Consider the following 13888-nt stretch of genomic DNA (forward strand, 5'->3'; position numbering starts at 1 on the left):
CTCAGAAAAGTCATGGTAACCTAGCTACCTAGGGCTTGAAATATGCTCCAAAATTGATTTTCCTTGTTTTTCATCCTTTCACCAATCTGTTCTCTCTTTTCCTGCTTTAATAAAAGTATACCTTCTTGAGGGGCAATTATTTCAAAAGAGGAAATGATTCAGGCAGAGGGAGAAGGGAAGGTAAAGACGGGGTAAAGGAATGGGTGAATTCAAAGAATTATATATATATATATATATATAAATGCTACAATAAAACTCATTCTGTATGATTCATATGAACTAATAAAAAATATACATATGAAAAAGTGTACTTTCTGAATTATTTTGCATATTGTAAGAATAAACATATTATGATACACAGGGTGATCAACAAAACAGTGAATGTTTAAATTTTAAAAAATCATTACAATGACACACTGTCATTAACTGCCCTCAACACATTCCCCCTCACTTGAATACGATTACCTCATCATTCTGGGCACTCTCTGAAGCAGTTGTTGAAGTCTTCCTTCATGACTGTCTTAAAAAGTACAATAAAAAATACAGTGTATGCTGTTCAAGGCTCATCAAAATATTATGGTGTGGCTTCATCCGCCCTATTCATGGGATATGGCACTGTGTGACTTCTGGCTCTTTCCCCAAATCAAATGACCATGAAGAAGGTAAACATATTTATCAGTTCAGGACATCAAGGCAGCCAGGAGGGCACCAACTAAAGATACTCATGTGTTATGGCTTGCATGTAGATGTCCCCCCAAAGCCTCATGCTCTCATAGATGGAGCTTCTCGGAGCTGGCTGGAGCTAGTGTGTGTGATACTGGGATCAGGGGTACGTGGGGCTATATTAGTCTACTGATTGGAATTAGCATAGTTCTGGGTGGTATTACCCAAAAAGCTGGTAGCCTAGATGAGATGAAAAGGAAAGGCTGGCTGGCTTCTGGCAGATGGCAGGTGGCTGCTTGCTGTCTTCTGCCTGCCACGTCCTGTACCGTTTTCCTCTGTGGTACCGGTTCTCCCTACTGCCCTGCCTTACACACAGCAGACTGTGAACCACAACCTGCACGAACTATGAGCTACAATAAAGCTTTCTTCCTTTAATTTGCGGGTTTTGGGTACTTTGTCCCAACAATGAGGAAAGGAACTAAGACACTCATGGAAAAAAGAAAAAAAAAGAAAACTTACAGAAATGCACAGAAAATGGCCTGAAAGAGGAGATAAGTATTTTCAGAGCTAGCTGGAGCCTTTTTTTAGGAGGTTAATGGTAATGTGTCTTTTACTATAATACTTTTTTAAAATTTAAACACACGATACTTTTTATCAGACCTAACATTATGCATTTATACACATACAAATATTAGCTTCCATTTGGTCTTTATTTGAGAATAATTATCTTAAATTACTCAAATAAATCCTGTCACAACTCTTGCTCAGCCACGACTATTTTCTCTTAGGAACTGCTTAAACATGAAGAGTATTCCAATAGTGATTAGATTTGTCAAAAATTCATTTGTGTTTCTATACTATACTGCTTACCTTATAATTTGACAATTTGAAGAGCCTTTGTGCTTATAACGCACGAACCCTGCATTTTTCTCAGCATAAATAAAGTGAGTGTGATTTGGAAACATGTCATGAAGCAAAGTGTCATGATTTTCTAGAAGCTCAATAAGCACGTTGATGTCCATAGACAGTTTCTATTCCTTTTTATTTTTCCCTCTGTCATCTTCACAAAGGAAATAGGGTAAAAGTTGCTTCCACATTTTAAACTGTGCAGAAAGGCACTTCACATTTGAATATGATAAAACACTGGCCCCTCGCTATCAAAGCTTCTTGTAGAGCAGGCTCCTGGGCACTTGCTGGCATTCTCTTTTCAGGGACTGAGACGTAGGATGACTGACAGCTGGCTTCCATACCTGGCCAGGCATTCATCTAAGATAAAATGCTCTTCAGGATTGTAATCTAGATTAAAGCTGTCTGTGTAGCCCATGAACTTCAATTAAATGCTTCCAACCTTCTGCGTGACACTTCAAATGGAAAGGCTTTTGGTTTCTAGGTCAGTTCTAGATTTAGAGTGAATTTGTAGGCATAGAAATATAAAAGGCAAGCTTTAGCTTGATTCAAATGATTTTGCTTCTATATGATTAAAATAGCACACAAATAAAATGGTCATGTTTCCACTTGTCAGTAAGGAGGTTAGTTTTTGGTCCCTCAATATACTGTACTGTTCAGATGTAGGAAAGAACAAACTAAAGAAAGTAAGATCAGAGTGGCAAAAGTACAGTGGTACCTTGGTTCATGAACTGAATTTGTTCTACAATTTTGGAAAAGATGGCCATATTTGTGTTTGTGTGAGAAAGATGGTCAGGGTTGTGTTTGCCACCTGATGCGGAGTTTGCAAATGAAAGCCAAATATTGCGAACACTTCTGCTTGTGAACCAAATTGCAAACAAAAGCATTCATGAGCTGAATAAAGAAGTAGTAGTACTAAATGATATAATTTTGAGTGGAAATAACACTATACTATAGCAAAGGTAGGCTGTTAAATTCTTGAGAAAACATTATGCCAAATAAATTCTTAGCTTACATTCATTTATTAATTTCTATAATTTGCCTTACTTTGCTAATAGAAATAAGATTTCTCTTCTTTGTTACTTGGATTTATTACTTATTTAGAGCCCTGAGTCAAAAAATTGCTATTCTGGTATATGTTAAAAGTGAAAAAGTAGAGGTAAACTGTAAAGCCTATATTCGAACCGTGCAAATATATTACTTATAGCTTCTAAACAAGATTAAAAAGAAGATATCATCTAACACCATCCTGTCTGAATGAACGCTGGTTAAATCTGATGAACTTAATTTCTTTAGTGTAAAGGTAGGGTAACTCTCAAATACCTAGTACTTTTGGTCACCTAAAAGAGAATAGCAACACTGCTCATCATCAAAGTAAATTGATCGTGAGGATTTTTATGAAGTATATCGAAACCTTATAATACCATTTTGAGCTTGCTCAAATGCTGAAAGATATTTCTTGTCCTCCCAAATCTGGAAAACAATGTCTTGCTGCCTTTGGTGCTTGCTAGAAAAGCTTTTAAGTAGTGTTCCAAATTGTGAATTAATTTTGGACACTATGAAGTCAGAGAGGATTTGGTTGGAGAGATAAAGTGGTTGCCAGCATCAAGTTTGGAAGCAGAGAAGGGGGAAATGTACTTCAACAATTAAAGCTAAAAATGCTTAAACTATGAAGTCCTACAAAGACTTGGATTGGAAGCTAGCTTTATTTAATGTTTTATACAGCATCTCCAAGGGGATGCACAGGGCTGCTTCAAGTATGAAAAACGTAGAGAGCTTCCCTGCACACTGGGAAGGAGGAACAGGTTCCGTGAGAGCCAGTAGCTCAGCCTGGTTGCTCCTGCACAGGGGCGGGGATTTAAGTGGCCCTGTAAGCTATTTTCTAAAGACTTTTCAATCCAGCGTGCTAAACATTCGCAAATTATGGAGTGCTAAGGATGACGCCTAGATGTTTTCATATGGCCTGTGAAAGGGATTTATTATCGGAGAGAAGCAAGTAAAAACTTTCTCATACATCCTTAAGGGAAATTACGTCGGTCTGAGAGGAACCCTCACCCATCATTTCCTCTAGAAAACACTCTTTGCTACAGCGGTGAGATGGAATCCTGAGCAGTCCATGGATTAGGGATGTGGGGACATTCCCAACGTGCTTCATTCATATGAATCACCATATCAACCTTAACCTTTACACTCTTCCTAGGAAATATACGAATTGATTTACAAAGAAATAATCTCCTCCCTACTTTTTCAATAAAGTTAGCTTATGCTCCCCTTCTGACAATCACCAGTTCATGCACGACCATCAACAACCATTAATAACCTGAGCATTGCCAACTTCCTTTCCATCTGAGAGCACCGATTACATAATCAGCTCCTCCATCTAAGCAATGGGGTAATGAGCAACGCTCTTGTGTGCTATGCTGTCCATGACACTAGGCTGCTGTTTACAATGTATTTGTGTGAGAAAGAGAATAAATATACGTGATTCTTAGGTACCTAGTTTCATAGTTGGTAAATATCCTAGGTAAAAGTATCTCATATAAGGAGTTAATGCCAAGAAAGTAAGAGTAACACCTTCATGTCCTTACCTTCTATTGCCGATAGGAGAACTCGAGAATGATCATATGCAATTACGTTTGCATATCTATTCTTTGGTTTGTTTACTTCCAAGTTTGAATGCTCCCATGTGAACTGCTGGCCAGGGTCAATTGACTTGAAAAGAAAAACAGCACACACAAAATCAATACTGAATAACACAGAATTATAGGCATTTATCACAGTAACAAACACGGTTTGAAAAGAAAATTCTGAAGCCATACTCCATCAAGATGATTCTAGCTGTGAACATGAACACCAATATAAACAGCATAGCACACAAAGATTAATCATAGTAAGAAACAGTTGATAGTCACCAATATTGATTCCAATGGGGGGAAAAAATCAATATAAATACTCTGCTAATATTGGAAAGGCAAGTTTTTCTTTTTACTTTTCCATTTCCATCTCTGTTGCTGCAGCTTACAGGTTTTTGTGGTTCAATATTCCTTCTGGTTCTGTGAACATTGTTTTATGTTGATTATTCTTCCTATTGGCTCCTATCTAAGCTGAGCTCAGTCTTGAGGTTGTGCGATCTTTCAGCAGCGGCACTGGGAACAGGCTATGCTGTGGTTTCTTCACCTACACGCTCATGATTAAGGACGTGTCTGGCTCTTCATAACACACTATGGTCAATATCCCAGGTAGCTATGCAATTCGGATAGTGATAACAGCAAGAAGAAGAAGTGAAGTCAAATATTTATGATACTCAAAGTATTAATTTATAATCCACAGCAGAGTAATTATTTTTCTATATATCAGTATATTTATCCATTTATTATTATCATTATGTGCACTGTTTGCATTTTATTCCTTTTGTAATCTTACTTTTTCTTGTTTTTCATCTTTCTTTGATGTCAGAATGCAGCCATCACTATTGAATAATGTAAAATATTAGCAATAGAAAGCTTACGTTTTTATAGTTAAACTGTTGTTTCAAGATCGTGTTCAGCACTGACTACAAAACTCTAGGTGACTTCTTAATTTGCAGCAATGGCACAGAAATTAAAACACCTTTCCTTTCATCATAGATAGTGACACCTTAAGACTTTCAATTTCATGGTACATGAGAAAATGAGCTGAATAATTGTATAAATGTGATTTTTAAATGTTTGGAATGAAAATTTCAATAATAATAAAATAAGTATAGTTCAATGTAAACATTTCTTCAGAAGTTGATAGAATATTTAACAGTTACTTTTGATGCAGGGTATTTTACATGTTTCTATGTGTTTATGTAGGAATTGAAAGGAAGACATACAAAACAGCTGTCATGTGTATATAGAGAGACATGCATCCTGGTAAAAGGCATGGAGTCCAGCACAACATAAAACTCACAGGTATAAATGGCCAAGTCTGTTAAAAGTCTTGAATGGCCTCCTAACACACTATTTTTAGCAATACTTAGTTTAAGAAGGAATATAAACTTTTTCATTTCTCAGCCTGTGTTAATTCTACATTTACAAAAGACTCAACCATTGAATAGTACTCAGTAAAATAATTACCCATGACTGTATAGTCTAAAGAAGAATGTTATTACGGAATTTAAAGTTTGTTGTAGGGAAACATATCACGTCCCCTGGGAAACACAATCCTTCCCACATATTCCATGATCTAAAGTAACTGAAGGAAAGGCTCAGCTGTCTGGGAGGATGCATTCAAGTCAACCTTGAACCTTGTTCACTTAGAACAGTTCCACTCAGTGAACTCCCTGAAAAATATCTCAAATTGTTCCCCAACCCACTGGCATTCCCTGAGTCCAGACCTTTAGTATTTATTGTCTAACTGAAACCTCTCATTTTATCAATTACTCCAAGATGTTTTCTGAAGGGCAGGTGTGTGTTAGGCTCCTATTTAAGAATTTCACCTGCCCCTGGGTGGGTTTGCAGCTCAAATTCTAAACTCCTTAGCCAGAGCCTGATCTTCGCAGCTTTAGCCACCTGTGTACCTAGAGTATACCTGCCTATGTAACTGGTTCTATAATTTTTTAAATCAATGGAATTGGTGACTACAAAGGCTCATGATGAGAAACCACAGAGTAGTTTTCTATATGACATGGAAGCTAGAGAAATATAGGACCTCAAAGTACAGTTTAGGAAATAATTACATAATCCTGAGACAACTGCACTGCTATTTCACTTTACACTAATGAATATTAGTGCGTACACAAGCCTTTTACACATTATTCAAGTATTCCGGGAAGCTCTTAAGCTTATGAATATCCAGTGCTTTTGGTAGAAGATATTAGTACTTCTGATAGCTTTGCTTTACTCAGACCAACATCACCTACAGGTGAATAAATGGCACGTATTTCATTTCAAAAAGGAAACTGTATCTTTCAACTCAAAGGCACTGTGAATCACATCCATTTTTACTCTTACCCCACATTCTCACCCCTCTACACAGTTTACTGGACACCAACACTGAAGAGCTTACCAACACTGAACTGGTCATGGGAAAATGAGGTGCACTGTACATTGCTAATATGCTTAATCTTAGAATGTGACTTAAAAATACACCAGGATAATTACAAAAATAACTGCCAAGTTATTATCCTTTCCATGTAGTATCATTTCACTGTCACAACTGTTGAGGTTGGTATTATTTTATTGCATTTGGGAAACTGCACTAAAAGGAGGAAATTCAAGTAAAGAAAAATGAATTCAATATAGGTTGCTGGGGGCCTTCTCCGTGACAGGGACCGTGTTTCTTGGTGGTTATTCGGCTAAACTCGCACAGCTAGACTCAGACAGCTACCCTCAAACACAGGTCTGTCTGAGTCCAAAGCTCAGCTGATAATTACCAGCTAGCAATCAATAAGCCACAGTGCCACTTAACTACCCAGGAAGCTACCCACTGTGAAAGAAAGAAGCCCAATATGTGAAACCACAGCTAAACATGACTCTCCTTTATCTGACCACTCTGAATAATATTTCTTCCCAACTTATCATCCTGTGTCATTCTGGGACAATTACATAAGAAATCACATTTTAAAAATGAGTCTGGCTTCACATGGATGATAAAACAGATGGGATACAGCTTACATTTATACTTGTTTTACACGGATCAAACAAACATTGATTAAATAATGCTGACTTGTCTTTGTGCAACATAGCACTCATCCATCTGTATCTATCTGTCTGACTGAACGTTTAACAATACACAGCATAAGTCATTATTTTTGGAGCTTGTCAGGATGCTGAGAGCAGTAAACTCAGTAGAGAAGAATAACTACTAAAAGGAGGTGAGGTAGACTAACATCTTTTATATTTTGAAAAAAAAAAAAAAAAAAAACCTCACTGAGGAAAAGTTCCCATGATCCCTCTTAATAAGCTGATGAATGATTGTAATTCTCAAAGCCCGCTGTTTAGGCTTTTCTTTGTGTTCATAATGATACAGTCTCTTTGTTATGTGGTTTGCTTTGCTGCTGTGTTTTAAGGAGAAATGAAATGATCAACATGGATGGACCAAGAGCAATGCAGACCTTGAAAATAGAGAAGATGGCGGATTTCAACCTCATGTGTTACTTGGTCTGCCCTGACTCGGCGTCTTCCTGCTACAAGGTCAATCTGAAGCCACCCGGATGTTACTCACAGTGGTGTCAAGTAAGCACGCTTTTCCTCATGGACCGACTGAACTCCTTACTGGAGCGTGCTGCTGATGTTCCGCCTGTTGACTTAGGCTCTCTGTTCTCTCTGTTCATCCTCCTGGCTCCGTCTCTCCAGACAACACTCAGTGTAACGACCCTACCATCCCAGCACTCAACCCAAAGTACCACCTTCCCAGTTTGCGGCAGTCTCCCTTGTGGAGAATTTTGCAAGTTGGAACAAGGCAAGGTAGATTTGTTCAACCACAAGCTGATTAAATGACTTCTCATCAACTATTATGCAGTTAGTACATAACATTGTCACAGAATTCAGGCACAGAATTCACAAAAAAGAATGTTTTATCATATTACATTTGTTTCTCCAGCCAGGCAAAAAGCCTCTTTAATAACAGATCCTGAATGGATCCTCTACATCTAAAACTACCCAGATCCCAGTCCGTTTTACTTCCCTGTCTACACATTTGGTACTGGGCTATCCTCCTCACTGTGGCTTCACATTAGATCACTTTAACCTTAACGAATCTTCCACTCCCTGGCTTTACCCTACTGAGGAAAAAGTGACCAAGAGGAAGGAAAATATTACTTGTGAGTGATTTTTAAATTTTGTTAAGTTTCCCTTTTATTATAGTATGTTCATGTTACATTACAATTACTATCATGTTGGGGAATTAGTACATACAGAAAGTCTCAAGTAGATGTTTGTTAATCCTAAATATTTATTTAGTATTGAATTTGGTAGTCTTAAAGCAGTGATTTTTTAAAAATCAATTAGGACTTTAAGACAGGTAACAGGAAAACTAAGATACATATAAGATAGGTTTTTAAATTTTTCCTGCATTCTTGATTTAAAAGCCAGAATTAAAATGTAAGTACATAGATGTGAGATTTATAATAACTAACATTTACATAACATCTAGTGTTCTCTTTAAGCCTTACAGGCATTGACTTACTTTATCTTTAAAAATAAACTCTAAAAGTAATTACCATGATTGTCATAGTTCTTGGATGAGGAAACCAAGGTACACAAAAGTTAACTCTTACACACTCAAGAACAATAGTTAGAGAAGACACGTTTGGGGTCTGGGCATTCTGGTTCCCAAGTCTGAAGACAAAGCCACCATGTCATTCTTCCTCTCTACTTCAATTGGAGAAGATCCTTGATTTTTTCAAGCTCGCCTTTCAGTTATTCTCTTAAAACACAGTACAAGGAGGCTAAGAACCACTCTGTATAGCATTGCTAATGTGTATTTATTATTCTAAACCTGAATAAGAGTGATTATAAATTTGCACATCAGATTACAGTCACAGAGTAAAACTACATTCTGATCTCACCCTGGCCTTTGTTGGTAAAGGCGACATCATCTTAGACCAGAATCCTTCACTGGTTCTGCAAAATTCAACCTTTTCACCCAAAGACTCTACTTCACATAGGCAAGACACCACATCATAGCATTTACTCTGTGTGTCATTCCCCTTTGGCCTCATAAAGAGAAAAACCTCAAAATATTCCTTCAGAAACTCATCAAAGAGAAACCACAAAAAAAGTCAGATTCATCCCATTTTGGTGTGTTTTTAAAACAACTAACAACAATTTAATTATATAGAACGAGTAGAGCAACTACTAGCCAAACTATGGGTTGGATTAAGCTTTTTATGGCATTCATTTGAACTTTAAATGACCTTGACTTGCACAGAAATACTATCTCTCCACATAGCCCACCAGTAGGCTCATGTGGTGCTTATTTGGCGTGGTTTACCCTGAAATAGTCCCAAGTCCTTCGTGAGGATGAGAAGAGTGATCGGCCATCAAATGAGCATTTCTACAATGAAGATTTTTTTATTTTCATTCATCCATATTCCATGTCTGTCCTCTTGAAATGACCCATGCTGCCCAGTTGGGAAGAGCTCTTTTTTGTACAATTAGCAAAGGCCTGCAGTTGGCATAATGAATACTTTCTTTAAGGAAAAGAGTGCGCATTCTGTGAGTCACACAGTATGTTATAAGCCGGGACGTGGGAAAAGGGTGCGGTCTAGTGATGAATGTCTGAGACTACCGTTCAGTAAAGCCAGCATGTGAAGGTATGACTGAAACTATAGCAAGTATTTCAATTAAAACATTATTAGAGCAAAAGGCAAACTGCCATTCATTCTCAAAATATCCTCTCGGCTTCAAATCCACATATCTCATCATTCTTGTCACTTTCTGAAGCAGTTCTGGAGGCCCTTTTCCACGAATGTCTTTAGTTGCACTATCTGGGTGCCTTCATGTCCTGAAGTAATTCAAAAGGTTCAGGTTTTATGGTCATATTGACTTTGGGAAGAGCCAGAAGTCACAGGGTCAGACCCCATAATTAAGGCAGATGGGCAGACAGGCTAACTTTTTACAAGCCTGCCTCGTATGGTAGTATGCAGTAGCAATGACCAGATTTCTGATCATATCTTTTAAAGACGTTTATGAAAGACGATTTCCACAACTGCTTTAGAAAGTGACAAGAAAGTGGGATAAGTGTGTTAAATGTGAGGATGATGTATCTTTTACAGAATAAACACATTTAGTGTAAACATTCACTCTGTATTTTGATCACACCTCATAAGTAGATTCAAAGGAAAAGTCAATTTATGAATGAACAGCTTGGTTACATAACTGTGGCATGACTCACACTATAACTGCATTTAAAAAGCAAACTAATGAAGTTAAAAGATGAACTGACTTTTATAAGTAGTCACATTCTTTACAAAATGTAAAATGTTCTAATGAATACATTTTTCTTTGTTTTGCTTTGCATCCTACAGATAGATGTATTTAAGGCTTTCAGCATTGCTATGCTTGCCCTTTCATAAAAAGTTTGTTAAATCTTTGATGACACTCTCACATTTTGTTGCCAATGTGAGAGGGAAAACTACAGATGAACTGCAAAACTAAAGTAGGAATAAACTGTTAATGTTTAATCAGTGCCTTTTAAATCTTATTTTGTTTTCTGAGACAGGGTCTCACTATGCAGTTCAAGCTGATCTTGAATTAACTGTGTAGCCCAGGCTGGTGTTGAATTTGCAGCAATCCTCTTGCCTCAGCCTCCCAAGTGTGGGATTACAGGCGTGTGCCACCGTGCCTGGCTAGGTAAACCAAAATTCTAAACCCAAAACGAAATGAGAAAAAGTGATGCTTTCTTCTCCTTGGTGATAAAAGAAAGAAAATTCCAAATAATCACCAAAATCTTTCCTCTCATAATCATAATCACCAAAAAACTTTTCCTCTCATATACCACAAGGTATATTTAGTGCAACTATCTACTTGAAGTGAAACACACAATTCCAACAAATGCTGTCTGTGCACAGAATATGCAATAGGAAGCCCTTGCTGTTGACATCATTGCTGAGAGGTAACAGTGTAGCCTACTAAGCGCAGGCTTAGAAGGAAATAAGACACACAGGTTCATCACTACTACTTACTACTATGCCCATGGTACTTGGTGTCTTATGAAGTACGTACAGTCTAAGGTGTCATGCATATTTTTTTCTTTCATGCATATGATAAGCAAACTAGAAAGAAATGAAGTAAGTGCCAGAATCTAGAATTTAGGAGTTTATTTCTAAACTAAAAGTTTATTTTTAAAAATTATGTAAAAATATATGGTTTGGGGCTGGGGATTTAGCTCAGCGGCAAAAGCGCCTGCCTGGCAAGTGCAAGGTCGTGAGTTCGGTTCCCGGTACTGGAGAAAAACCAAAAAAAATTAAAAATAAAATAAAAAATATATATATATATGGTTTAACATTATAAAAATAAAGACTATTTTAGCTAAAATACTATATTAGGTATTTCATTGTAATTTTTATATTAACCTTTGGGAAAAATTGAGAAGCATTTGAGAAAATTGCTACAGGTGTTATGATTTATCTGATGTTATACCGTCAGGGTATAACATACTGTGTTTAGCATACTGTGGATTTTAAAATATACTTCTAGGGTGAATGACTGATCTATATTCCAGGTAGGACAATGTGTAAAATGACTTATACTTTAGAAACTTAGAAACAGTAAAGTGAGATCCCTCTCTGAAGGTATAAGGATAAAGTAAACATATATTGGAATATACCAGAGAGGTGGCATACCATTTTAGATAAACTGAATGGCTTGCTTCTAGCACATATTTGGCTACAACTTGATTCACAAAAACCACTCCTAACTTTGGCACATTTGCAATTCACTTTGAGCCAACACCTGTAACAGGTTTTCAAGGCATGATTTCCAACTTTTGCACATTTTCTACTCACTGTTTGGATGAATCATACAGTTGCTGTCTGCCAGGTGGCAGTTCTGTATGGACAATATTATGAAAGGGAAAGAATAACTTAAAGGAAAGAAAATGGGGATAGGGGAATAGAGAAAAGAAGGAAGGAATATATATATATATATATATATATATATATATATATAAAGATAGCTATGATAATTTAATAATTTCCATTAGTTCATTGAAAGAAACAGTGTTTACATTGTTTGATCAACTTTGCATGCCTCTACCTGGTGATCTGAGCAACTAGTTTGAAGATAACAATATGCAACATAATAACCACTGTTAATTTCCTATCATCTTGTTTTGAAATTCTGTATATTGTTTTTATGATTTTTTATTATTGTCTTTAAAATAAAAAATAAGAAAAAACATGAAAAAAATACTGTGTATTTTTCTGCATAGCACTATGTGCTTAGACAATTAATTGATCATTCTAGTATACAGTAGTGGTCTTTTTATTTTTATTTATTTATTTATTTATTTATTTATTTTGGTTTTTCTCCGGTACCGGGAACCAAACTCACGACCTTGCACTTGCCAGGCAGGTGCTTTTGCCGCTGAGCTAAATCCCCAGCCCGGTCTTTTTATTTTTAAGTTTGTCTTAATGTGCTCTACAGGTCTCCAGGTCAAAATGTTGGGAATTGTGGGAAGAGTGCAATGGCTCTGATCAGATGGAAGAATAAATAGCCCAGAACCGAGCTCTGGTATTGGTCATGTTTCCATCAGAAAGACCTTATATCCTACTTTACATCTGCTATCCCAAGGCAGTTCATTAACAGGACTCTCTGACTCTCTAGTGTACCAGTTTAGGCAGTAAGTTACATAAAAATAAAGAGAATTGCTACACTGCAGCAACGCTTATTGTCACTTCGACAACACTGAGATACAACGCTGGGTTATCAAGGCAAAAGATGAGAAGGTGCTTAGCCTGCATCAAAGATTCACCCTTATTCAACTTACCTGTGGAGCTATACAGAAGAGAGGAAAAGGAATCGAGCAGAAGATGTGCTTCTTAATATACATTAATCCTAATGAATCAGCTATTTAGCCTACTGAGGTTACTACTTTTTCCTTCTTTAAGGCAGGGTGGTGTGGTAGGCGGAATGTGGTGGCGAACAGCTGGGTGGATGTGTTCAATTGCAGAGCAAAGAAGACAGTTAATGAATTTTTTATACATTGCTAATGCATTTGATAGACATACTCTTTCATCTTTTGTGTCTAGTACAATGTATTATAGAATTTAAGACCATGACTGAAAGATTAGGTATAATTATGCCTTCTTTTTTTTTTTTCCTTCTTTGGGCTCTGGGAATGGAAGTACAGATATGTTCTATTGCTAGAATATTAAACAATTCAACTATGATGCATGTCTTCAGATATAATACGTTCTTGTTATTAGAACATATAGTAATACAGCTCTTAAAAATCTACCTGTACAAATGCATCTAAAGAAAGGCTAAGTGCGTGGATGGTAGAAAATGGAGATCGTGGAGACACAGAAAGCAGAGCAACAGGAGGAGAGGGGACATGAGCATCCGGGCCTCTCCGAAAGATGGCAGAGCTCACTCGTCAGGGCTTAACGACATGACATTCTGGTCACACAACTAAGGAGCGTGAGACCCCAGAGTCCAACTCTCTCTCATGTTTACAAAGCTAAGGATCAGGTTTTGAAGGAAAGTGACATCATCAAGGGGTTTTCCCGGGCTGGAGGCCAGGCTTAGGGTTGCTTTACCTTCCCCACCTGTCTAACATCCATTCTATCGCGCACCTTCTTCAGAAACTGAGCTATTGTACTACATCTCCATTTCTGGAGGCCATACTT

At 37.2% G+C, this 13888-nt stretch overlaps 1 protein-coding gene across 10 annotated transcripts in view; it reads right to left on the minus strand.

Moving 5' to 3' along the window:
* Positions 1 to 13888, minus strand: part of Ptprd (protein tyrosine phosphatase, receptor type, D) — a 2098812-nt gene that overhangs the window by 69635 nt on the left and 2015289 nt on the right. For all 10 annotated transcript variants that reach the window (XM_013516335.1, XM_013516328.1, XM_013516331.1 and 7 more), the window contains one exon: positions 4158 to 4281. In XM_013516335.1, coding sequence (XP_013371789.1) covers positions 4158 to 4281 — 124 coding nt within the window. The remainder of the gene's footprint in view (positions 1 to 4157; positions 4282 to 13888) is intronic.

This window comes from Chinchilla lanigera, unplaced genomic scaffold (assembly GCF_000276665.1).
Source record: "Chinchilla lanigera isolate Chin_1 unplaced genomic scaffold, ChiLan1.0 scaffold00033, whole genome shotgun sequence".
In the NCBI taxonomy this organism is placed as follows: Eukaryota; Metazoa; Chordata; class Mammalia; order Rodentia; family Chinchillidae; genus Chinchilla; species Chinchilla lanigera.